The sequence below is a fragment of the Panthera uncia genome, chromosome D1, assembly GCF_023721935.1.
Source record: "Panthera uncia isolate 11264 chromosome D1, Puncia_PCG_1.0, whole genome shotgun sequence".
Taxonomy (NCBI): Eukaryota; Metazoa; Chordata; class Mammalia; order Carnivora; family Felidae; genus Panthera; species Panthera uncia.
The window spans coordinates 8069570-8093009 of NC_064808.1; the positions used below are offsets into that span (position 1 = coordinate 8069570).

At 51.4% G+C, this 23440-nt stretch overlaps 6 protein-coding genes and 1 non-coding gene across 10 annotated transcripts; 4 read left to right on the plus strand and 3 right to left on the minus strand.

Annotated features, from left to right (window-relative positions):
* Positions 1–95: 95 nt before the first annotated feature.
* UBXN1 (UBX domain protein 1) lies at positions 96–2749 on the plus strand. The gene is made up of 10 exons (XM_049644652.1): positions 96–175; positions 283–370; positions 510–563; positions 652–758; positions 842–911; positions 1151–1342; positions 1437–1488; positions 1630–1743; positions 2248–2440; positions 2607–2749. Exons 2-10 carry the CDS (start codon positions 312–314, stop codon positions 2654–2656), a joined length of 891 nt encoding a protein of 296 aa, XP_049500609.1. The 5' UTR covers positions 96–175; positions 283–311; the 3' UTR covers positions 2657–2749.
* Positions 2750–3946: 1197 nt separating this feature from the next.
* LOC125932217 (ubiquinol-cytochrome-c reductase complex assembly factor 3) lies at positions 3947–5647 on the minus strand. The gene is made up of 2 exons (XM_049644713.1): positions 5428–5647; positions 3947–5336 (listed from the first exon to the last, which is right to left on the minus strand). The coding sequence occupies exons 1-2, from the start codon at positions 5545–5547 to the stop codon at positions 5187–5189; spliced, it is 270 nt and encodes an 89-aa protein (XP_049500670.1). The 5' UTR covers positions 5548–5647; the 3' UTR covers positions 3947–5186.
* Positions 5648–6789: 1142 nt separating this feature from the next.
* On the plus strand, positions 6790–8893 carry LBHD1 (LBH domain containing 1). Its single transcript, XM_049614935.1, has 4 exons — positions 6790–6939; positions 6986–7178; positions 8572–8799; positions 8889–8893. The coding sequence occupies exons 1-4, from the start codon at positions 6790–6792 to the stop codon at positions 8891–8893; spliced, it is 576 nt and encodes a 191-aa protein (XP_049470892.1).
* Positions 7663–10845, minus strand: CSKMT (citrate synthase lysine methyltransferase). 4 transcript variants are annotated; one of them, XM_049644673.1, is made up of 3 exons: positions 10765–10845; positions 10157–10481; positions 7663–9968 (listed from the first exon to the last, which is right to left on the minus strand). In XM_049644673.1, exons 2-3 carry the CDS (start codon positions 10230–10232, stop codon positions 9313–9315), a joined length of 732 nt encoding a protein of 243 aa, XP_049500630.1. In that variant the 5' UTR covers positions 10233–10481; positions 10765–10845; the 3' UTR covers positions 7663–9312. The 4 variants fall into 4 exon arrangements, with proteins under 4 accessions (XP_049500630.1, XP_049500622.1, XP_049500617.1 ...); XM_049644665.1 differs by having other exon boundaries at positions 10757–10834; XM_049644660.1 differs by lacking the exon at positions 10765–10845 and having other exon boundaries at positions 10157–10298; positions 10392–10554.
* Positions 10558–10705, minus strand: LOC125917616 (small nucleolar RNA SNORA57). Its single transcript, XR_007456242.1, has one exon. It is a non-coding gene; the product is annotated as a small nucleolar RNA SNORA57 (small nucleolar RNA).
* A 46-nt stretch (positions 10846–10891) lies between the features above and the next one.
* CD1H11orf98 (chromosome D1 C11orf98 homolog) lies at positions 10892–13090 on the plus strand. Its single transcript, XM_049644705.1, has 4 exons — positions 10892–10972; positions 11126–11250; positions 12562–12659; positions 12744–13090. The coding sequence occupies exons 1-4, from the start codon at positions 10934–10936 to the stop codon at positions 12851–12853; spliced, it is 372 nt and encodes a 123-aa protein (XP_049500662.1). The 5' UTR covers positions 10892–10933; the 3' UTR covers positions 12854–13090.
* Positions 13091–18639: 5549 nt separating this feature from the next.
* On the plus strand, positions 18640–23371 carry INTS5 (integrator complex subunit 5). The gene is made up of 2 exons (XM_049644741.1): positions 18640–18802; positions 20087–23371. Exons 1-2 carry the CDS (start codon positions 18723–18725, stop codon positions 23064–23066), a joined length of 3060 nt encoding a protein of 1019 aa, XP_049500698.1. The 5' UTR covers positions 18640–18722; the 3' UTR covers positions 23067–23371.
* The last annotated feature ends 69 nt before the right edge of the window (positions 23372–23440 follow it).

A 23440-nucleotide genomic window follows, 5' to 3' on the forward strand; every position in this document is an offset into this window, starting at 1 on the left:
CACCGCCCTTCCCCGCCCTCACGGGGCCCGGGCAGCCGAGCCGAGCCGGGCCTGTGTTTTCTGGCTCTCGGCGGCACCCGTCCACGTCCGCCCCCACGTGACCCAAACAGATCCGGGCACTTCCGCTTCCCCTCGGCTTTCTTCTCGTCAGTGTCCGCGGCGGGTCTAGAGCCGGGTAAGTAAGAGAACGCCCGGCTGGGACGTCGGGGGGCGGCACCGTGCGGCGGCTCGGGGGCGCCCCAGCGCTGACCTCCCTGCGCCCTCCTTCTCGCCCTCCTCCAGGTCCCCGCGGAAGCGGCGGTGGTGGCGCCATGGCGGAGCTGACGGCTCTGGAGAGTCTCATCGAGATGGGCTTCCCTAGGGGACGCGCGTAAGGGAGCCCCCTAACCCTGGCCCGCGGGGATCGCGGACCTGTCTGCGCCTTTCCCCCAGCCTGGTCTCAGGCTCCACGCCCCAGCCTGACCCGCACCATGGCTCGCGGGCGCTATTCACGGTGTTTCTGCCCCCAGGGAGAAGGCTCTGGCCCTCACGGGGAACCAGGGCATCGAGGCTGCAATGGACTGGTGAGCGCTCAGACCGGGTGGCAGGGGAGTGGGGACTGCTGGAAGGGGCAGCCTCATTGTTAACGTCCCTCCCGACTTCCCCTGCCAGGTTGATGGAGCACGAAGACGACCCCGATGTAGACGAGCCTCTACCTACCCCCCTTGGACACGTCCTGGGACGGGAACCCACCTCCTCGGAGCCAGGCGGCCCTGAAGGTCCTGACTGAGGGACACAGTGTGATCATTCACGAGAGCTCGAGGAGCATGAACGGCCAGTAACACTGATTGCTTGTTTGTAGGAACCAGCTCTAACGCCGGAGAAGGCAAACCCGTTTTGACTGAAGAGGAGAGACAGGAACAGACTAAAAGGTATAGTCACGAACAATGTCACATTTCTGAGGGTCACCTTCCACTTTTCCATGATGCACAAGTCTGATCAAAGAACCTGGAACTTTCCGTGTTCCCTCCGTCCTTCCTTGGCGGCTTCCTCTTTGTTTCTCTCACCTCTTTTGGGACGCGTGTTCCCTGATTTCATTTTGAATCCGTTATGAACTCGCCTTCCCAATCTGTGTCCATTTTTCTTGAGCTCTTTCCTTTCTGCCACACAGGATGTTGGAGCTGGTGGCCCAGAAGCAGCGGGAGCGGGAAGAAAGAGAGGAGCGAGAGGCATTAGAACGGGAACGGCAGCGCAGGAAACAAGGGCAAGAGTTATCAGCTGCCCGACAGCGGCTACAGGAAGATGAGATGCGCCGAGCTGCTGAAGAGCGGAGGAGGGAAAAGGCTGAAGAGTTAGCAGCCAGGTCTGGGTGATGGGGATATTGGATACGAGAGGAGAAAGGAATCTAGATTTGCTTTGTCAGTGTCCGACCTACTTTCTTCTTGTCTGCATTCCAGACAAAGAGTCCGAGAAAAGATTGAAAGAGACAAAGCAGAGAGAGCCAAGAAGGTAGGTGATTGGGAAGACACTGGGGTCATGAAGTAGGTAGGCTAGTAGAAACCCTTTTCTAGCTTCAGAGGAAAAGGATGGGCGTAGTGTGTTTCTTTTAAGAGTGGGTGAGGCTGATCAGTGTTTTCCTTTGTCCTCCAGTATGGTGGTAGCGTGGGTTCTCGGCCGTCACCACCAACAGAGCCAGGCCCTGTTCCCTCCTCTCCCAGCCAGGAGCCTCCCACCAAGCGGGAATATGACCAGTGTCGCATACAGGTACTGATTCTAATTCCTGTCTTGTTTTTGGGACCCCTTTGTCTACCTGGCTCAGAGCTTTTTTCAGTTATGTTCCCTCTGCCAAACCTCTCCCTTCTTTGTAAGTGACTTTTGAAATCCTACCTCCTCTACTCTTAGGAAAGATATCGCATTTCACTTGCTCTAGTCTTATTTAAATCCATACTTCTCTCTTACTCAGCAATTACCTTTTTAGTTGATCATGTTTTCATTTCGTTTATTACACAGCAACTTGCACGACGTGGTGTTTATCTAGAGGTTTTTGGGTGATCTTGTCTTTGTTAAAATGTGAGGAAGCTGGGAGCCTCTCTTCAGTGCTTAGTAAACCACAGCATAAGTGGTTGTTCATGAGGTGCTTTGAAGAGTAATTACGCCGGTCCAGTCTAACAGGAAGCAGGAGCCAACTTTGCAACTCTTCTTTTCCTTACTTGAGCACCTCACTCAGTTCTGACACTCACAATACTGTGTTTCACGCTTGCCCTCTAGGTCAGGCTGCCAGATGGGACCTCACTGACCCAGACGTTCCGGGCACGGGAACAGCTGGCAGCTGTGAGGCTCTATGTGGAGCTCCACCGTGGAGAAGAGCCTGGAGGGGACCAGGACCCCGTGCAGTTGCTCAGTGGCTTCCCCCGGCGGGCCTTCTCAGAGGCTGACATGGAACGGCCTCTGCAGGAGCTGGGTATGACACGTGCGATCAGAAACAGGACTTGGGGGAGGGGAGGGGATGCCTGAGAAAGGAAGGAATGCCAGGGGAAGAGACTTTGGGGGGATGGTATGAAGCCAGAAATTTTGGGGGGCAAAGAGCAAGGATCTTTGAGGTCAAAGCTGTTTTCTCCCATCTTCAGGACTTGTGCCTTCTGCTGTCCTCATTGTGGCCAAGAAATGTCCCAGCTGAGAGGCCTTTATCCCACCATCCCTCTCTGACATCTTCATGTTTGATAGAGCACTGACATCTCCTTCCTAATAAATAGACCCTCTGAGTTCTGTATGTGCCTGACTCCTTCCTGAGTGGCTGGGAGGGACAAAACTGAGGCAGAGGGAGAAGTTACAGGGAAGGCATTTAAAGCAGACCTTATTTTTCATCTTCAGTTTCCATACAGAAACTTGATTACAATCTCTGGATCTTTCTTTTTGGGAAGTTAAGAGAAGTGTTGGGGGTAGAGTACGACGAGCAGCACAATTTGCTCCTATGGGTAAGGTAGTGCATAAGCCTGAGATCCTTACTTGTGTGCCTGCCTCTTTTTTTGGGGGGGGGGGGCCCCCCCCCCCCCCGCCTTGACTTCTTGAAGCCAGCCTAGTTGCTTCCTGTAAAATAAGGATGATAGTACCTGTTAATTCATTGTTATGGGTATTACATAACGCTGATACAGGTGCTTTAGTGTAGTTCCCTGGCACTTAATAAGTTCCCAGTAAGTATTAGCTATTAAAGAGTAATTTGGGGGGCACCTGGGTGGCTCAGTCAGTTAAGCGTCTAACTTCAGCTCAGGTCATGATCTCACAGTTCATGGGTTCAGGCCCCACATCAGGCTCTGTGCAGACAGCATGGAACCTGCTTGGGATCCTCTCTCCCTCTCTGCATCTCCTCAACTCGTGCTTGCTCGCTCTCTCAAAATAAATATATGTGTTAACAGAGATACGAAGGCAATTATCTGGGGTTGGTACAGTTATGCCACCTTTATTTGTATAACAGTTTTTATTTAATCTCTACACCCAGTGTGAGGCTTGAACTCACAACCCTGAGACTGAATGTCGTGGTCTCTTTCTGCCTACCAAGCCTGCCAGGTGCCCCCAATTATCCCATTTTAGAGACTGGGACACGAAAGAATGTGACTTACGGAAACCAACCCACCTGAGGAGCTTGACTCTAGGGCTCAGGCTCTGAACCTCCCAAGTTCCTTCATCACAGCCTCTCACTGCTGCTCTCATCCTCGTAGTCCCTCAAACAGCTGCTGACCTTTTCCCTCTCATTCCCCTGCTAGAAAGAGGCCACGGTTAAACCAAAGATCACACATAACAAGTGCATTTGGCTTAGGACTTCATCCATCGGGTGAAAACAGCACCAGTGCACCATCTGGGTTTACACCTCAGTGTTAACCAAGCTTTATTTATTGTCCTGGCTTTATTTAAATAAAAGCAGGGGTACCTGGGTGGCTCAGTCCGTTGAGCATCCCACTCTTGATTTCAGCTCAGGTCATGATCCCAGGTTCTTGGGCTTGAAACCTGTGTGGGGCTTCATGCTGAGCGTGGAAGCTGCTTACGATTCTCTCTCTCTTGAGGAAGCCTGGGTGACTCAGTTGGTTAAGTGTCTGACTTCGGCTCCGGTCATGATCTCACAGTTCGTGGGTTTGATCCCTGCATTGGGCTCTGTGCCGTCAGCTCGGAGCCTGGAGCCTGCTTTGGATTCTGTGTCTCCCTCTCTCTCTGCCCTTCCCCCGCTTGCACTCCGTATCTTTCTCTCTCAAAAATAAATAACACACTCTCATAAATAATAAATAAAAGCAAGCTTTCCCCCCTCCCCTTCAATTGCTATCTTCTTTGGAACCACCGGATGTGAGGCAGACCACAGGGAAATTATCTCGCTCCTTCAGAGATTCCCAAGAGATCCCATGACTGGATTCGGGGATTACAGACTACTACAGTGAAAACCTGGAAGGGGAAAAACCCCACTACCTATATCAAAGGCTGCTCTGTGCCAAGCACTGCACTTTACATTTCTAAGTTAATTTTTTCCCAACAACCCTCAAGATAATTACCACCTTTTATGTAACAGGACTGAGGCTCCAAGAGGTTTTGTAACATGCAGGACTTTCATCAAGATCTGTCTTACTGAACGCATGCTCCTTTCACTCCTAGCAAATTGACCTCCAAAGGTTCAATAGCCCCAGAAAGCATCATAGTGTATGTTAAATGCTAGAAGCCCCTCTCCAACCTCACAGGACAGGAAACCCAAAGTGTCCTCCACGGGCACCAATTGCTACAGGATTTTCCAGCATTAGTTCTGATTTCAAGAATGTCACTTGGTTATCAAAAGTACGCTTGAACAACCACATGACATTGTGTTTTGGTCGCTGCGGGGCACATGGGAGCCACAGTCATCCGCTTCCCCAGCACGGGCCCCCCAGAACACTCTAGACGTTTAGAGGCGCCAGACTGCAGGGCTCACAGACTGGATGGCGGAACGTGATTTATTGGTTCCTTCGGGTTCACCATATCCGACGCCCCCGCCCGCGACGTAGGATGTTAAAGTGCAGTCAGTGCATCTTTTGATAGGGGACGTGCTCACCCTGCAGCGGCTCCCAGGGCCTCAGGGAGGCCTGGGCGCGGCATCCTCGATCGGGTCTCCCCGCTGGGCGTACGGAGGAGAAAGGCCGCCTCCGACTCTTGCGCGGGAGCAAGGTCCCAGTGCCCACGATGGAAGTCCCAGCTCACGCTGACTTCCCGCCGCCGCCGCCCATCCAGTTCTTCCTCCAGGCCACGTTCTCTTGCGTGGCCGCTGCCTCCTGCAGAGTGGCTAGCACTAACTCTTTGGTCCTGACCGCCTCCTCCCTGCGCCGCGGGTCTTGCTCGGGCATCTCCTGCGGGCGGGAAGGGAGGTTCGCAGTCCTGACCCCCAGCCCGGGGGCTCTCCGCCCGCCCACCCCACCTCGGACTTCCAGTCGCCCCCACCTTCAGCATCGCCTGCTTCCGCTGCTCTCCCGGAGCCACGAGGACAAAGAGCGCGGAGCCCACGCCAGCCCCGGCGCCCAGAAGGGCACCCACGATCAGCGCTTTGCGCAAGGTCTCCATGGCCGACCGCGCGACCAGCGAGGCGCTCTCCGGGGCCTCCCGCAGCCTAGAAGGCGAGCCACGACGTCTCACCGCTCCCCGCGCTGGCTAGAGCGGCCCACGGAGAAGACCATAGAGATGGGGCCGGGCTAGAGGGCCTGATCAGCGAAACCTTCGAATCTAGAGCACCTGGGTCTTAAAAGACTGGTTTTAACTGGGAAGCTTGAGCGCGTCCAAAAGCGTTGGACTTGAGGGCCGAGCACCGGACCCATTGCCATGAAGTCCAGAGTGGGATTGCTAAAGGGAGCGTGCGTGTCGGAGTGCGTGTCTTCATGGTTGCTGTGGGTTTTACGGCTGCCCAGTTCCGAAATTTCCTGGTCGATACAGGGCTAGGGCTGTGCTCTGTAGTTTCCTACAATAACTTGTGGTTTTTCAGTACAGCACATACCGGACATCCAGATACTTACATCAGTCTATTGATCCACTCCAAATCTCAACTTCTGAACAAAAACTCAAAGCCAAATGTACTGGGTGGGGGGAAAGGTATACATATGTTATTATTTTTCTTTATTTTACTTGTTAAATTAACGTATTGAAAGTAAATTTGTTTTGTTTTGTTTTGTTTTGTTTTGTTTTCATCATGGGAAACCCTTGGCTCCCCCACCCCACCCCTGGCATGAAAACTCTGGGTTTGGAGTAACATACCGAGTTCTAGTTTGGAGAAGAAAGCACCTTTTAGTTGTGTGACTCTGGGCAAATCATTTAAGTTCTTTGTGCCTCGGCTTCTGCATCAGAAAATAGGGCTAATGACAGTATCTTTCTCATAGTTTTAGGATAATTAAATGAGTTGATATATAAAGCATTTAAAAACAGTTACTGGTAAATAGTAAACACCCTATAAATATTCATTAAGTAAGACACAAAGAAACATGTCAAATTGGGAGACCCAGTGAGCAAAGGAATCAGGAAATTCCAAGTTTGTTAGCAAAGCTCTTCACTCCCAGGGCTTTAATCCAGATGCCCTTGTTGACTCCTACCCTCCTGCCTTTCCCAGTGACACCGGGGAGTGAGACCTAAAGCTCCTATCCCATCTCTTGGGATTTTCCCCTCCCCTGGAAGGCCCATAATCTCCTAGCTTGTCATTCTCTTCTCAGAAGTGATTAGGGGCCAGGCTCCAAGGATTAAAGGAGCAGTCTGTGGAGTGTCTGAGTAGGGGTACTCCACTTTGAGTTCAACCACTCTGCCCTCTAAGAATTAGAACCCATGGCACTTGTGCCAGGGAGCAGCGAGGATGGGCCTTGGCCTAGAGATAGCCCAGGCTCCTCCCAGCACCCAGAAAGTCCTAGGCTGACCAGCCCCCTGTGGATGGACAGAGGAGAAATTGGCAGGGTTGAAGGTCACCAGGATGTTCAGGTTAGTACTCCCCTACCCTGTGTCTTGCTGCTGACTCATCTTCCAGTTTGGTCCAAGCACCCTGCTTATCCTGATTCAGGTGGTCTCTCAAAAGACTCGCCTGCCCTCCATTGTGGTGGAAGCTTCTGAGGGGAGTGAAGAGAGCGGGGAGCTGGGCTGGCCACAAGAGGAGCTGCTGCTGCTCACTGATGAGGAAGAGGAGGCCGAGGTCTTCTTCCAGGACCAAAGTGAAGAGGCAGGTGAGGGAGGCGGCTGCTTCAGTGGGGCCGTTGCGACCTGGATATTCTTCTGGGCAGGGCCCAGATGGAAAACTCAGTTGTGTCCCCTGCATTAAGCAGTACCAGGCACACAGTAGGTGCTTAGTTCATGCAGTGAAGAATAACATAGAGGTGGAGAGAAAAGTCAAAGTGTCTGGCAAAGTTGAACGTTACAGGGAAGTTGTAATGTCAGATGGGTGATGCCTTTTAATTATTTTTAAAATATACTTAATATTGGGGCGCCTGGGTGGCTCAGTTGGTTGAGCGTCCGACTTCAGCTCAGGTCACGATCTCACAGACCGTGAGTTCGAGCCCCGCGTCAGGCTCTGGGCTGATGGCTCAGAGCCTGGAGCCTGCTTCCAGTTCGGTCTCCCTCTCTCTCTGCCCCTCCCCCGTTCATGCTCTGTCTCTCTCTGTCTCAAAAATAAACGTTAAAAAAATTAAAAAAAATAAAATAAAATAAAATATACTTAATATTTTAAAATACATTGTTTTTAAAATATTCTAAAACAATGTTTTAAATGTTTTAAAATATTTACATCATTTGTTGTGTGTGTGTGGGGAATGTAATAAAATTATCCCAAATCGACTACCCAGAGAGAAGTTACATTTTGGATGCCTTTTCTTCCAGAATTTCCCCCATGTCTCATACTGTTATAAAAGCTTAGGGGCGCCTGGGTGGCTCAGTCGGTTGGGCGTCCAACTTCAGCTCAGGTCATGATCTCGCGGTCCGTGAGTTTGAGCCCCGCGTCAGGCTCTGTGCTGACAGCTCAGAGCCTGGAGCCTGTTTCAGATTCTGTGTCTCCCTCTCTCTCTGACCCTCCCCCGTTCACGCTCTGTCTCTGTCTGAAAAATAAATAAACGTTAAAAAAAAAAAAAAAAAAAAAAAAAAGCTTATTTATTAGGACTTACAGTGTGCCAGGCACTGTGCTAAACACTTTTATCTCATGATTTTCAGAACTCAGTGGGGGAGACCCTTTTATCCTCATGAGAAAACTGAGGCCATGAAATTAGGCTCTTAATTACAATTGCTGTATTACTTTTTTATAAGCAAAAGAAAAAAACATCAAACTAATTTGCTTCATCTTTCAAAAAGTCAGTAATGTATCAGAAATACTTTTCACTTTTTTTTATTTAACGTTTATTTTTTAGAGAGAGAGACAGAGTGTGAGCATGGGAGGGGCAGAGAGGGAGACACAATCTGAAGCAGGATCCGGGCTCTGAGCTGTCAGCACAGAGCTGAAGTGAGGGTCAAACTCAAGGACCTGATATCATGACCTGAGGCGAAGTAGGACACTTAACCGACTAAGCCACCCAAACGCCCGCAGGAATACTTTTCACTTTTAACGGGCTCTTCAACTCTCCTCTCCCCCAGGCTGGACTTGGAGCCCACTGGACCCCAGATCTCCGTTAAGAACCTTTAACCCAGAACTCAGCTGGGGGCAGGAACAGGTAGAACAAGATGTCTCCTGGATTCCCGAGGACACAGAGTATCAGGAAGCCTCCAACCCCTGTCCTCTCTGGAACCCAGCAACAGGCTCCCACGTGTGTAGAAGCTGCTTTGTGGAATATTCACACCTCCTGCCTCCCAGGAGCTTTGAGGGTAAGTATCTGTTCTCTCTCTCTCAACATTTCAGTGAAGTTTGTTAGGAGGCCCTTCTGGCTGTCCTATCAATCTTCCCCTTTTCACAGGTTGAGGACACTGAGGCTTGGAGGTTGGGCCACTGGCTCACATCAGTCAGTGCTGGGATTTGGATTAAGAACTCCTCTCTTTAAACAAAAAACCCCCAGAAACTCGATCTGTGCCCATAGGTATTCCAGTTAGTAGGGGTTAGAAGCCTTCTCTAGTTAGCACTCATCTTGTGCCTGGCATTGCTAAGTGCTAAATGTTTCACCTGACATTGTATGTAATCCCAACTCCACCTATTATTATTCCTACCTTGCCGAGGTGTAAACTGGGGCATGGAGACATTCAAAAATATGTGCACGTGGCTAGAAAATATGGAGGCCAGCCCTAAGATCCTCGCTTCCCAGCCGTCATACAAAGATGCAAAAAATTCTCTTCACCTCTTTCCTCACCCAACAGAAAAATTATATAGAGTTAGAACTAAAGTCTTTAATGAGAGACTTGAACCAAGTAAGCAAAGTAGGGGATGCCCCTGAAAGGGCCTAGCTCCTGCACAGTCACAGTCCAGCCTTGGGACCCTTGCTCCAGGCAGGGTAGCCGCACATCAGGGTCCTCATCGGAGAACTGAATCAGGGTCCCCCGGGGGCTTAGGACCCTTAGGCATTCTGACAGAAGCTGGTAAGCCCCAGGCAGACCGCCCCGGGCAACAGCATCCCAGGTGCCCTTATCCAGCACTAGCTGGAAGGAGCCTGAGGGAGCCACGGGCTCCAGGTTCTGGGCATCAGCCTGTATGAACTGTAGTCGAGAGGCAGGGTGCCCAGGGTACAGGGGTATTTGGTCTTGGCCACCTTCCAGGAGGCTGTTCATGTGGGCCACGGCCACAGGAGAGAAGTCCACCCCCAGCACATCCACGGGAATTGGACACTTGGTGTAGAGACCTGTACATAGGCTGGAGGTCCCACAGCCCACGTCCAACACCCGCAGTGGATAGGCAGCCGGTGCCTCCTGTAGCAGCGGCAGTAGGAACCCCTGGGCTTCCTCATACCCAAAGAACCAGTCGAACGTGGGGACGCTGCCGACTCGGGGACCGCTGTGGAGCTTATCCCAGAGGCAACGGTGGGCCAGGCAGTTACCAGCCAGGGAGCCTGTGGACACGAGTGGGGCACATGTGTCACCCAGGGCCCAAGTTTCATCAGATTGCTGCAAAAAAAAAACCAAAAAAAACCAAAAAAAAACAAAAAAACACCGGTGCAATATACCCTGGGGTTTGAAGAATCACAATTTCAGGGATTAGGGTCACTAAGAACCCGCCTTGCCCTCCCACTCTGCCTACCTTCCCTACCCAACAAAGCTCGGCGCGCCCCAGCCGCCAGGGTCGCCACGTGGAGAGTTGCTCGCAGCGCGGCCATCTGGAGATCCCGGCAAGGTCGGCCAGAGAACCTTCTGCGAAATGTCGCCCGCACTCCCGAAGGAGCCTGAGGTCCAAGAGAAAGGTTGCAAATTCCGCTTTGTGGGATAACGCGAACAGCCTAATGACAACCATGGAAAAAACGCGGACACACACTTACTACGGCAGGAAAGGCCTTTATTGTTGGCAACGGTAAATTAAAAGAGGAGGGGGACACGACAGCTCCGGTTCCAGGGGCGGCTCCCCAAACCTGAAATAAAAGGAGAAGTCGTGAGCACCCCAAGGAGGAGCCTGCAGAACCTCGGTTCCGCTAGGCTCCTTGGAGCCGGTGTCCCGGCGGTTGAGGATAGAACCCGCGGACCGGAAGCCGCGGGCACCGAAGACATGACGCCGAGGGGCCAGAGCCCTTTCCCTCTGCCTCCGTACATTACGGGGGCCGGGACCGTACACCCGGCCCCCGCCAAGAAAAGGAGGGTGAGCAGGCCCCGCCCAGAACCCCTGCCGGGCCTCGTATCCGAAACCTACCTACGAACCTACTTTTTCGCCGTCCCGGGAGAGAACTAGAACGCCGCCGAGCTGCTTTATATACCCTCAGTACCCGCCCCTGAGCTGCGATTGGCTCGCGGAGGCCGAGGGGCGGGGCCTACGCGGACGCTGCGCAGAGCCAAAACGCCGGCCGCGAACCACAGTCGTTGCGCAGCCATGGGGGCTCCCGGGGGAAAGATCAACCGGCCTCGAACGGTGATTGTGTGGGAGCCCCGACTTCGTTTCCCCACGCGTCTTGGAGCCCTCTAATCTCGCCAGAGATGAGATCTATGGGCCGGAGTCGCCGGGTGCGGGGTCCTGGGTCGCGGTGCGCGGCTTCCGTCTGATTAGCATCTTCCTCCCCCTCAGGAGCTGAAGAAGAAGCTGTTCAAGAGACGGCGGGTGTTGAACCGGGAGAGGCGACTGAAGCACCGGGTGGTGGGAGCTGTAATAGACGAAGGCCTGATCACGCGGCACCACCTCAAGAAGCGGGCGTGAGTGCCAGACTCTCTTCCCTTTGCCCCGCCCCCTCCCGCCTCGAGTCCCCTTTCTCCTCCGTGTCGATCTCCACAGCAGGTATCACCTCCGCTTTTCTTGTGCACTGACTTTATACAAGGCACGTTTGTCAGCTGTGTTTGTGCCTACACCCTGCTAGCGTGCGGACAACACTGGTAGCTCACAACCTCTTTGGGTCTTGGACCCGACTAAGAATCTAAGAACTGTCGACTCACCCACCTCCCCAGATAACATTGTACCTTCACATAAATTTTTATAAGTAAACTTAAACTTTTTTATTAAAAAATTTTTTTAACATTTTAAATTTATTTTTGAGAGACAGCATGAGCAGGGAAGGGGCAGAGAGAGAGACACACACACAGAATCCGAAGCAGGCTCCAGGCTCTGAGCTGTCAGCACATAGCCCGATGCGGGGCTCAGACCCACGAACTGTGAGATCATGACCTGAGCCCAAGTAGGAAGCTTAACCAACTGAGCCACCCAGCTGCCCCTAAATATTTTTATTTCTGAGAGAGAGAATGTGAGTGGAGGAGAGGGGCAGAGGGAAAGGGAATCCCAAACAGGCTCCAAGCTCAGCGCAGAGCTCCACACGGGGCTCCATCCCACGATCCTGGTATGGTGACCTGAGTCAAAACCAAGAGTCAGACACTCAACCAACTGGGTGTCAGAAATATTGAAAATAGGGGCGCCTGGCTGGCTCACTTGGTAGGGCGGGCCATTCTTGATCCTTGCAGTTCATGAGTTCAAGCCCCACATTGCGCGTGGAGACTACTTAAAATTAAATTAAATTAAATTAAATTAAAAAGTATTGAAGATAGAAGGAAAAACAGTTTTCCCTTACAAATTCTTGCCATATACCAAGTGTTAACACTTAATGTTAAGTACTCTCTATATATGTACGGGAGTAGTGTTAAGCATGTTAATGGCTAAATGTTGGAAAGATTTAACTCAGAGCCTAGATTTTCAGGGTCTTTCTACTTGAGTCCAAAGACATTTTCTTTTCTTTTTTTTAGTTTTTCATGTTTTATTTATTTTACAGAGAGAGAGAGCAGGGGAGGGGCAGAGAGAGAGGGAGACACAGAATCGGAAGCAGGCTCCAGGCTCTGAGCTGTCAGCACAGATCCCAACGTGGGGCTTGAACTCACAAACTGTGAGATCATGACCCGAGCCGAAGTCAGATCCTTACCCTACTGAGCCACCCAGGCGCCCCAAAGGCGTTTTCAATAGCCAGAACCAGCCTGCGGTGGTTCCGGTTAACCTGGACATCTTTGCTCTTACCAACCCTTCAGGTCCAGTGCACGTGCCAACATTACTCTCTCTGGGAAGAAGCGCAGAAAACTCCTCCAGCAGATCCGGCTGGCCCAGAAAGAGAAAGCAGCCATGGAAGGTGAGGCTGGGGCAAAGAGGTGAGGTGAGGGGGCAGCCTGGATTCACTGGGGGTCCTTCATGCTTCTTCTTCCCTTTGGCTCAGTGGAAGCCCCCACGAGGCAAGCCAGGACTAGTGAACTGCAGCCCAAACGGCAAAAGAAGACGAAAGCCCCCCAAGATGTAGACATGGAGGACCTCGAAGATAAGAGCTAAATCCCCACGCCTCCCACCGGAAGATTCTCAGCTGGAGCCAGGAGGACTCTGTTTATTTCGGAGGACTTTGGAGAAGGCATTGCCCCTTTTTGCTCTTCTCAGATTCCTTTTCCTTAATGGCCTAGGGAGCCGCCCTGTAGGAATGCGTTGAGAGGAAGAGCGTGGAGAAGGAAGATGGGAGACGGGGGTCCTTAACAGTCAGCTCAATTTGTAATAAAGCCCTAGACTTCTCACTGAGATGTGTGTGATTAAATGTAGGAACGGGCGGGGTTTGTGAGTGGGGAAACGAGACAGGAAATAGGACCCAAAGGCAACGAGAAGCCAGCCTCTGTGCCTGGCTGGCTCAGTCAGTAGAACATGCGACTCTAGATCTCAGGTTGTGAGTACGAATCCCAATTGGGTGTAGAGATTACTTAAAAAAAAAAAAAAAAAAGTCAGAGGCACCTAGGTAGCTCAGTTGGTTAAGCATCTGACTTCAGCCCAGCTCACGATGTCACCTTTATGAGTTTGAGCCCCACATCGGGCTTTGTACTGACAGTGTGGAGCCTGCTTGGAATTCTCTCTCCCTCTCTCTGTCTCCATCACTTGTACTTTCTCTTTCAAAATAAATAAGTAAACTTAAAAAAAAAAATCCACTGTTATTTAAAAAAATTTTGGGGGGGACACTTGGGTGGCTCAGTCGGTTAAGCATCTGACTCACAGTTTGTGAGTTCAAGCCCCGTGGGCTCTGTGCGGACATCTCGGAGCCCGGAGCCTGCTTCAGATTCCGTGTCTACCTCTCTTGGCCCCTCCCCTGTTCTCTCTCTCTCTCTCTGTCTCTCCCTCTCTCTCTCCCTCTCAAAAATAAATTAACATTAAAAAAAATTTGCTTGAAGTAAATAAAAAATAAATTCTTGTTTTAAAGTAAGTTCTACGCAGGGCTTGAACTCATGACCTTGAGATCAAGACTCGGACGATCTACCGACTCAGCCAGCCAGTCGCCGAGGATTATATTTTTAATAAAGTGAAGACCGAGCATTATTTTTCCCATTTAACATTCAGAACTTCTGTTGGATGACAGGACTGGGGGTGTTTAATTAATGTGAAAAGCTGCCTGTGTGGAGGTGTGTTCAACAGGGGGAAAAAACATCTCTCTGCCCTGTTTAATCTGTGTAAGCTTCTTTGGAAGAGGGAGGGTTTGGGTCCAGCGTTGCACCTCCTTTCTCCCTGCCACAGCCCATCCCACCTCACCCCTCTGCCAACTACATATTTTGAATTTCAAATTCAGTAAAGAATCTGTACAATGAACCTTTATAAATGCACTCTACTTAAATTTGCCAATTTTTAGCATTTTCCAACAGTTGTTCTATCTGTATGCACTTGCAAATATGTACGCATGTGTCTTTGTTGACTCATTGGAAAGTCAATTGCAGATGAGATTTTTACCCCAGAGAACATTCCTTCTTTTTTTTTTTTAAGGTTTTTTTGTTGTGTTGTGTTGTGTTAGTGTTGTGTTTTGTGGTTTTTTTTGAGAGAGAGCCAGCAGGGGAAGAAGCAGAGAGGAGAGAGTGAATCCCAAGCAGGCGTTGCACTGTCAGTAAGGAGTCCCACTTGGGACTCAAACTCACCAACTGTGAGATGGTGACCTGAGAGGAAATCAAAATGAAGAATTGGCCGCTTAACTGACTGAGCCACCCAGGTGGCCCAGAACATTATTTTATATAGCCAAAATACTCTTATCACACCTAAGACATTTAACATTAGCTAATACTGACTTTTTCATATTTGAATTTCCTTAATTGTCCCAATAATATCCTTTTGTTGTTGTTGTTGAGAGAGAGAGTGTGAGCAGGGGAGAGGGGCAGAGGGAGAGAGAGAGAATCTAGGGCGCCACACTCAGTGAGGCCCAACACAGCCCCATCCCACAACCCAGTGACTACAACCTGAGTGGAAATGAAGAGTGGGACCTCAGCCTACTAAGCCAACTAGGAGCCCCTCCAATAATATTTTTTATAGCTGTTTTCCCCCTCAATCCAGGAGTTAATCAAGGATCATGTAACTTCATTTAATTGTCCTGTCTCTTTTGTCTCCTTCAACAGTGCTTTTTTTTTAAATGTTTATTTTTGAGAGAGCGCAAGTGGGGGTGGGGCATAGAGAAGGGGACAGAGGATCAGAAGTAGGCTCTTCACTGACAGTAGCAAGCCCGATGTGGGGCTTGAACTCATGAACCACAAGATCGTGACCTGAGCAGAACTTGGTCGCTCAACCAATTGAGCCACCCGGGTGCCCCTCATTCCACAGCATTTCTACCTATTTTAGGTAACTTGACATTTTTGAAGAGCCCAGTGTAATTTTATTTATTTATTTAGGAATAATCCATTTCCCATTGCTTACATCAATTTGTCTCACGATTAGTGCTCCTAAGTGTAGAAACTTGGTTAAGTGGGTGTCTGTCAGATTTCTCCATTGTTAAAGTATAATTTCCCTTTGTAATTCATAAGTAACCTTTGGGGCTGCTACTCTGAGATTGTATGAATACCCTATTCCCCCAAATCCTTTCACCCCGTGATTGTAGCACCCATGATAATCTTTACCTAGTAAGTTACTGCACAAAATGGTAATTTTCTAATTTTATCCTTCATTCACTGATATTATTCATGTGATATATTCCGTAAAGAAAACCCCTTCCTCTGTAAAAATATCACTATGGATTCTGATTGTTTCTCAGTGTGTCATAATCCAGGACTATTGCTTTTACAGGCTTGAAGTCATGGCCAACATTTGGCCAACAGGAGCCTTTTCAAGGTGGTCTCTGTGTCCTTTTGACACAACACCATCCGTATTTGAGCACTTCCTTGTTTTCTGACATGATGATCTGCTCCAATTTCACCTGCTACTTCCCCTGGCCTAAGACTGGGATCAGCCAATTTTCCAGGGAAACAGAATTATGTCCAGTTTTGAACACAGAAAGGAAAAGCGGTTGTTTGAAAATGTATTCAGATGCAGTAAAGAGAGGAGGGGAGGCAATAGGAAGGAGAAGGAAAGACATTTGTTTTTTAATTTACGTTTTTTTGAAGTAGGCTCTACATCCGATATGGGGCTTGAACTCATGACCCTGAGACTAAGTGTTACACACTCTACTGACTGAGCCAGCCAGGTGCCTCAGGAAAGACATTTTTAATATTTTGAGACACAGAGAGAGAGAGAGGGAGACAGAGCATGAGTGGGGGAAGGGCAGAGAGGGAGGGAGACACAGAATCTGAAGCAGACTCCAGGCTCTGAGCTGACAGAGCTTCACGTGGGGCTCAAACTCGTGAACCAAAAGATCATGACCTGAGCTGAAGTCGGACGCTTAACTGACTGAGCCACCCAGGTGCCCCATCTTCTTTTTTTAATTAAAAAAAATTATTTTAAATCTTTTTTTATTTTTGACAGAGAGAGTCAGAGTATGAGCAGGGGAGGGGCAGAGAGAGAGGGAGACACGGAATCTGAAGCAGGCTCCAGGCTCTGAACTGTCAGCACAGAGCTGGAAGCAGGTTTCTAACTCAGGAGCTGTGAGATCGTGACCTGAGCTGAAGTCAGACACTTAACTGGCTGAGCCACCCAGGCGCCCTTTAATAAGTGATCTTAAGTGATGTTTGCAAAAATCTGTCAGATAGGAGACATACGCATTTTACAGATAAGGAAATGGGCTTCAAACAGTTGGGTCAATTGCTCAGGGTTACACTGCTGATAAATTGCAGACATGAATCTAGATCTGTCCAACACCAAAACAGGCACCTGTGGATTATGAAATCCTTAAGAGCAAGGACCACATAATAGTCTTATTCCTGGAGAACTTACATGTTTCAAAAGTCTCCTTAAAATTTTTTTTTTTACATTTATTTATTTTTGAGAGACAGTGAGACAGGGTGCGAGCAGGGGTGGGGCAGAGAGAGAAGGAGACACAGAATCCGAAGCAGGCTCTAGGCTCTGAGCAAGCTGCCAGCACAGAGCCCAAGGCAGGGCTTGAACCCACAAAGCGTGAGATCATGACCTGAGCCGATGTTGGACGCTCAATGGACTGAGCCACCCAGGCACCCCAAAAATCTCCTTTTACAGATCATAAGTTGAGGCTCTCAGATGGTAAGTATTGGGTCCCAGTTGGAGACAGTGTTAGGAGCAGAAATATTTATTGTTCTAGAACAGATCTTGCTAGTAGGTAGTATATGATGGGGAGAACAAAGGCAAAAGGAAAAAAAATAAACTTCCTTACAACTTATAGCCTATTGACAAGTACTTGAGACAAGCAGAGTGGCCTTCCTCTGGAAGCTTAGCTGCCTCAATGTTAATATGTTGCAAGAGGCAAAAGACAACCTTAGCGTGACATTAGTGGGACCTCCAGGATCCTGTAATAAATTCCTTTGGAAACTTCCTTTATCTCTACCTGCCCAAGATACATGTTAGCAATCATCGCCTAAACATATGACCCACTGATACACATTTAAGGGGGCTCACACTAAGAGTTTACTAGGTTGTAGTAAATGATCTTTTTCTAACAACAGCTAGCCCCTCAAGATCCTAGAAACCTCTCTTCCAAATTCCTTAGAGACCTAATGCTCTTCCTAACCCCCTCCCCAACCTGAAAGTTTATAATCAGCGCCTCCTTACAAACCAATAGTAGCTCTTTTTGCCCACAGGTCCTGTTCCCTTTTTAGCACCGAAGACGTCTCAAGAATTCTTTCTTGACTGTTCACTCGTGAATCCCAACATTTAGGATCAGTGAACATATTCCCTGGTTTCAATTTTCCCAACACCCTAGGAGGTAGTTGTATTGTTACCATTCTCATTTCCCGAGGAGGAAGCAGGCATAGGGAGGATAAGAAGAGTACACAGCCAGTAAGTGGAAGAGCTGAAGCTTAAGCTAGACAGACTGGCCATTTTGGGGGCTATTGATGAATGCATAGGAGTTCGTCATACAGTTTCCAGGCTCCCTCTCCGCAAGGGAGAGGAAGGGCCCTGAGTTGGCAGGTTGGGGAGAGAGAGCAAAGCCTAAAGAACGGAGACTAACGTGACTGTAGAGCCAGCCTGTGACTGGAAGAACACCTACAACCCAATTTATTTCGGACTTCCTCTTCCTCCCTCTCTTTCCTTTTCCTCTCGGGAATTTTCTCTCCCATCTTTCGTTCTCCACCCCCACCCCCCGCCTCGCTTTTCCCTTCCCTTCTCTCCTTTAACTGCTTTCTCCAATGTCACGGTCTATTTACTTATCTACTTGTTTATTCGTTTAATATTGTCACTGTTTGTTGATTAAAATATTTCCCAGTGCTTCCTTTTTTTTTTTTTAATTTTTTTTTTTTGTTTTTTTTTTTTTTTGACAGAGAGAGACAGAGCATGAACGGGGGAGGGGCAGAGAGAGAGGGAGACACAGAATCGGAAGCAGGCTCCAGGCTCCGAGCCATCAGCCCAGAGCCCGACATGGGGCTCGAACTCACGGACCGCGAGATCGTGACCTGGGCTGAAGTCGGACGCTCAACCGACTGAGCCACCCAGGCGCCCCAGTGCTTCCTTTTTTAAAAACCTCGCGAGTTGAATATTTTGTATTTTTGGCTTTAGACAAAAATAATTAAATCCAGTGTGAATAGCCGCAGCCTGCTTTAGTTTGTGTGTCAAAGGCCCTTTGGGTGGGAAATGGTTTTGTTGCGGGCGGGTCGGCTTCTTGCTGTCACAGTCGCAGTCCTGCTCCGGGGAGCCCGACTCCGGTCCGGAACCAACATACGAGGGTCGCGGACGTCGCCGGACTGGTTTTCCTGCGAAGCCTAGTCGCTGGTTCCTTTCAGGGTTCCCGTCAGCGCGCATGCGCTACCTGCGCTTCGCCGCTCCCGCCTCGGGCTCGGGCTAGGGCTCCGGGATGTCCGCGTTGTGCGACCCTCCCGGGGCCCCAGGGCCTCCCGGGCCTGCCCCGGCCACCCACGGTCCCGCGCCGCTCAGGTAGTCAGAGCCCCTGGCATCTTCCCCCACCGCGCGGCCCTGCGCCGATCCCCAGCCTTCTCGGCAGAAACCCGGATCCTACCTCGAGAACTCGCGTCAGGGTTCTCAGAGATTCCTGGTCGGGTCTTCCCAGAACTCAAGGGGCTGCCGCGCCAAAACTCTGGGCTCCAGTGCCCGCCCTTCTAAGATCTCGGTCGTGCCTCCCCCTAACCCGCAGCGCCCCGTTACCCCAGATCCCGGCCTTGTTCTCACAGGAGTTGGGGATATCAGAACTCTTGGGAACCCAGCTGTCCTGCCCCTTTTAGAGCCGAGAGAACCCAGGGTCCCCTGGCTTCATGGAGTCTCCCTGAGAACCCAGGCCCACAAAATGCTTCCTTCTAGCCTTTCCCTTGTCCTGCAACTAAGATACTCCCCCTTACCTTAGGGTGGTTTATTTATTTATTTAAGAAATCAAGGCACAGTCGGAGCCCTAGAGGATGCGGTCTTTGGCAGAAAAGGCAGTAAGAGGAAGGGGACTTTGCCTCCTCCCGTAACACTGGCTTCCGAACCTCTACGACTGAAGCCATACGTTTTGGGAGGGGAAGGGGCTGAAAGGCAGACATTATTACCTTGTATGAACCCTGGGGATACCGTGGTTCCAAGGCACACTGAGAATGCTGGGAAGGTGGTGGTTGTTGATGTGGGGTCCAAGTGGTGTGTGCCTAGGATGCTTGCAGAATACGGGAGGAAACAGGTACTAGGAGGCCTTAACGAGGGTGCTTGTGTTTTGGGGGAAGGGCAGTAAAGTTGGAAAGGTGTTTTTAAAGCAGATGTTGTAGCCACACAAGGTATACTTACTCGATTCAACGAATACTTAATGGAGTGCTTTCCATATACCAGGCACCTCAGTAGAAGGGTATTCGGTGTTGAAGAGCACAGAAATGTTTACTGCCCTCTTGGAGCTTATAGTCTGATTACTTAACCTTGGTGTCTTTATCTGTAAAATGGGAACATAATAGTACCTACCTTATCGGGCTGTTGTCTGGATTGAAATAATACATATAAAGTACTTCAAGAGTACCTGAGATGAGTTATCTAACATAGCCGTTATTGTTATTATTGAAAGAAAAATAGGGAGCATTTATTGGGTGATTGATTAGTGGAAACTTGATATGGTGCATCAGTGCTTCACTCACATTATCTTTTGAAGCACAGTTATCCCTGTTTTATGTGGAAAAAACCCGGAATGTAATGTGCCCACCATCTCCCAACACTCTAAGTCTGCTTCTCTTGCTTTCTTTTCAGTGCTCAAGAGCTGTCCCAGGAAATCAAGGCTTTTCTGACTGGTGTGGACCCTATCCTGGGCCACCAACTCTCGGCCCGGGAACATGCTCGCTGTGGCCTTCTCCTGCTCCGCTCTTTGCCACCGGCTCGGGCCGCCGTGCTTGACCACTTGCGAGGCGTCTTTGATGAGAGCGTCCGGGCCCACCTGGCTGCCTTGGACGAAAGCCCTGTGGCTGGCCCCCCTCACCTCCGTCCACCCCCACCCTCCCACGTCCCTGCTGGGGGACCTGGTCTAGAAGATGTGGTGCAGGAAGTGCAGCAGGTGCTGTCCGAGTTTATCCGGGCCAACCCGAAGGCCTGGGCACCTGTGATTAGCGCGTGGTCCATTGACCTCATGGGGCAGCTGAGCAGCACATACTCGGGCCAGCACCAGCGTGTGCCCCATGCCACTGGCTCCCTCAACGAATTGCTGCAGCTGTGGATGGGCTGCCGGGCCACCCGCACATTAATGGACATCTATGTTCAGTGTCTCTCAGCTCTCATTGGTAGTTGCCCAGATGCCTGCGTGGATGCCTTGCTGGATACCTCTGTCCAGCATTCCCCACACTTCGACTGGGTTGTGGCCCATATTGGCTCCTCTTTTCCTGGCACCATCATCTCCCGAGTTCTCTCCTGTGGCCTTAAGGATTTCTGTGTTCACGGTGGGGCTGGAGGTGGAGCTGGTGGCAGTGGTGGAAGCTCTTCTCAAACCCCCTCTATAGACCCCTTTCCTGGATCTCCTGCTATCCCTGGGGAGAAACGGGTGCCCAAGATTGCCTCAGTTGTAGGCATCCTAGGGCACCTGGCCTCCCGCCACGGAGACAGCATCCGACGGGAGCTTCTGCGAATGTTCCATGATAGCCTGGCAGGGGGCACTGGGGGCCGGAGTGGGGACCCCTCCCTTCAGGCCACAGTTCCCTTCCTACTGCAGCTGGCGGTCATGTCACCAGCTTTGCTGGGCACAGTCTCTGGAGAGCTGGTGGACTGCCTTAAGCCCCCAGCCGTGCTGAGCCAGCTGCAGCAGCACCTGCAGGGATTCCCCCGGGAGGAGCTGGACAACATGCTGAACCTGGCCGTGCACCTGGTGAGCCAGGCCTCTGGGGCAGGTGCCTACCGCCTGTTGCAGTTCCTGGTGGACACAGCCATGCCTGCCTCAGTCATTACCACCCAAGGCCTGGCTGTGCCAGACACTGTGCGTGAGGCCTGTGACCGGCTGATCCAGCTGCTGCTTCTGCACTTGCAAAAACTCGTTCATCACCGGGGAGGGTCTCCTGGGGAAGGGGTGCTGGGTCCGCCCCCACCCCCCCGCCCTGTGCCCTTTCTAGATGCGCTAAGAAACCACGTTGGAGAGCTGTGTGGAGAGACATTACGATTGGAACGGAAGCGCTTCCTCTGGCAACACCAGCTCCTGGGCCTGCTCTCTGTCTATACTCGGCCTAGCTGTGGACCTGAGGCCTTAGGCCATCTCCTGAGCCGGGCCCGAAGCCCTGAAGAATTGAGTCTGGCCACCCAATTATATGCGGGGCTGGTGGTCAGTCTGTCTGGCCTCCTGCCTCTGGCTTTCCGAAGCTGCCTGGCTCGGGTGCATGCAGGGACTTTGCAGCCTCCCTTCACTGCCCGGTTCCTGCGCAACTTGGCACTGCTAGTCGGGTGGGAACAGCAGGGTGGTGAGGGCCCTGCAGCCCTAGGGGCCCGGTTTGGGGAGTCTGCGTCAGCCCATTTGTCTGACCTGGCTCCTCTCCTGCTACATCCTGAGGAGGAAGTAGCTGAAGCTGCTGCCTCCCTCCTGGCCATTTGTCCCTTTCCTCAAGAAGCCCTGTCCCCCTCCCAACTCCTGGGACTGGTGAGAGCTGGAGTGCATCGCTTCTTTGCCTGTCTGAGGCTGCATGGCCCCCCAGGTGTGGCTTCGGCCTCTCAGCTTCTTACCCGCCTCTCTCAGACCTCTCCAGCTGGGCTCAAGGCTGTCTTGCAGCTGCTAGTCGAGGGAGCCTTACATCGGGGCAACACAGAACTGTTTGGAGGGGAAGTGGATAGGGACAACGAGACTCTTTCAGTTGTCTCCGCTCCTTTGGCTTCTGCCTCCCTGTTGGACACAAACCGGCGGCACACTGCAGCGGTGCCAGGTCCTGGAGGGATTTGGTCAGTTTTCCACGCTGGAGTCATCGGCCGTGGCCTAAAGCCACCCAAGTTTGTGCAGTCGCGAGATCAGCAGGAAGTGATCTATAACACCCAGAGCCTCCTCAGCCTCCTGGTGCACTGCTGCAGTGCCCCCGGGGGGACTGAATGTGGGGGCTGCTGGGGGACTCCCACCCTGAGCCCGGAGGCAGCCAAAGCAGTGGCAGTGACGTTAGTGGAGAGTGTGTGTCCTGATGCAGCTGGTGCTGAGCTAGCCTGGCCCCCTGAGGAGCATGCCCGAGCCACCGTGGAGCGGGATCTCCGCATTGGCCGGCGCTTCCGGGAACAGCCTCTGCTCTTTGAGCTGTTAAAGCTGGTAGCAGCTGCTCCCCCAGCCCTGTGCTACTGCTCCGTGCTCCTGCGGGGGCTACTGGCCGCCCTCTTGGGTCATTGGGAAGCCTCTCGCCACCCTGATACAGCTCACTCCCCTTGGCACCTGGAGGCATCCTGCACCCTGGTAGCAGTCATGGCTGAGGGAAGCCTCCTGCCACCAGCCCTGGGGAATATGCACGAGGTATTTAGCCAACTGGCACCTTTCGAAGTGCGTCTGCTGCTGCTCAGTGTCTGGGGCTTTCTCCGGGAGCATGGGCCATTGCCCCAGAAATTCATCTTCCAGTCAGAGCGTGGTCGCTTCATCCGGGACTTCTCCAGGGAGGGTGGGGGTGAGGGTGGACCCCATCTCGCGGTTCTGCACAGTGTCCTCCACCGCAACATTGACCGCTTGGGGCTTTTCTCTGGCCGTTTCCAGGCACCTTCACCGTCCACTCTCCTTCGGCAGGGGACATAGCCTTTTTCATGATTCGGAAACCAAGGGACGTTAAGCAGTGAGAGAGAGGGGGGGCTAAGGTGCTGCAGAAAGGTGGAGGCTTCTCTTCTAAACCTTGGCCTAAAGAGCGGTGTCACTTTTTTCCTCCCCCGCCTTTTTTTCTAAATAAAATTTACCGAGTTGAGAAAAGCAGAGTCCAGTGCCTCTGTCTGATGCTTAAGAGCTGGCAAAGTCGGACAGCGCCTGGCTCTGAACAATCCCGCCCCCGCCACCAGGCCACGCCCCCGGCCCCGCCTTCCGCGGGCATTTATTGTGTGCGGTCTGCCAATGGGGTAGCCGCCCGGCCGTTGTCTGGCCGGGCCAATCAGGAGGCCGGAAGGGGCGGGCGCTAAGAT

Excerpts from the sequence above, each read along its gene's own strand:
- UBXN1 (XM_049644652.1), top strand. The coding sequence starts at position 312 with ATGGCGGAGCTGACGGCTCTGGAGAGTCTCATCGAGATGGGCTTCCCT. Across the intron at positions 759-841 it reads GGAGCCAGGCGGCCCTGAAG|GAACCAGCTCTAACGCCGGA; the intron begins GTCCTGACTGAG and ends GCTTGTTTGTAG. Across the intron at positions 1,744-2,247 it reads ATGACCAGTGTCGCATACAG|GTCAGGCTGCCAGATGGGAC; the intron begins GTACTGATTCTA and ends CTTGCCCTCTAG.
- LOC125932217 (XM_049644713.1), bottom strand. The coding sequence starts at position 5,547 with ATGGAGACCTTGCGCAAAGCGCTGATCGTGGGTGCCCTTCTGGGCGCC. Across the intron at positions 5,337-5,427 it reads GGAAGCAGGCGATGCTGAAG|GAGATGCCCGAGCAAGACCC; the intron begins GTGGGGGCGACT and ends TCCCGCCCGCAG.
- LBHD1 (XM_049614935.1), top strand. The coding sequence starts at position 6,790 with ATGGCACTTGTGCCAGGGAGCAGCGAGGATGGGCCTTGGCCTAGAGAT. Across the intron at positions 6,940-6,985 it reads AAGGTCACCAGGATGTTCAG|TTTGGTCCAAGCACCCTGCT; the intron begins GTTAGTACTCCC and ends CTCATCTTCCAG. Across the intron at positions 7,179-8,571 it reads GGACCAAAGTGAAGAGGCAG|GCTGGACTTGGAGCCCACTG; the intron begins GTGAGGGAGGCG and ends CCTCTCCCCCAG.
- CSKMT (XM_049644673.1), bottom strand. The coding sequence starts at position 10,232 with ATGGCCGCGCTGCGAGCAACTCTCCACGTGGCGACCCTGGCGGCTGGG. Across the intron at positions 9,969-10,156 it reads AGCTTTGTTGGGTAGGGAAG|GCTCCCTGGCTGGTAACTGC; the intron begins GTAGGCAGAGTG and ends TCGTGTCCACAG.
- CD1H11orf98 (XM_049644705.1), top strand. The coding sequence starts at position 10,934 with ATGGGGGCTCCCGGGGGAAAGATCAACCGGCCTCGAACG. Across the intron at positions 10,973-11,125 it reads AGATCAACCGGCCTCGAACG|GAGCTGAAGAAGAAGCTGTT; the intron begins GTGATTGTGTGG and ends CCTCCCCCTCAG. Across the intron at positions 12,660-12,743 it reads AGAGAAAGCAGCCATGGAAG|TGGAAGCCCCCACGAGGCAA; the intron begins GTGAGGCTGGGG and ends CCTTTGGCTCAG.
- INTS5 (XM_049644741.1), top strand. The coding sequence starts at position 18,723 with ATGTCCGCGTTGTGCGACCCTCCCGGGGCCCCAGGGCCTCCCGGGCCT. Across the intron at positions 18,803-20,086 it reads CACGGTCCCGCGCCGCTCAG|TGCTCAAGAGCTGTCCCAGG; the intron begins GTAGTCAGAGCC and ends CTTTCTTTTCAG.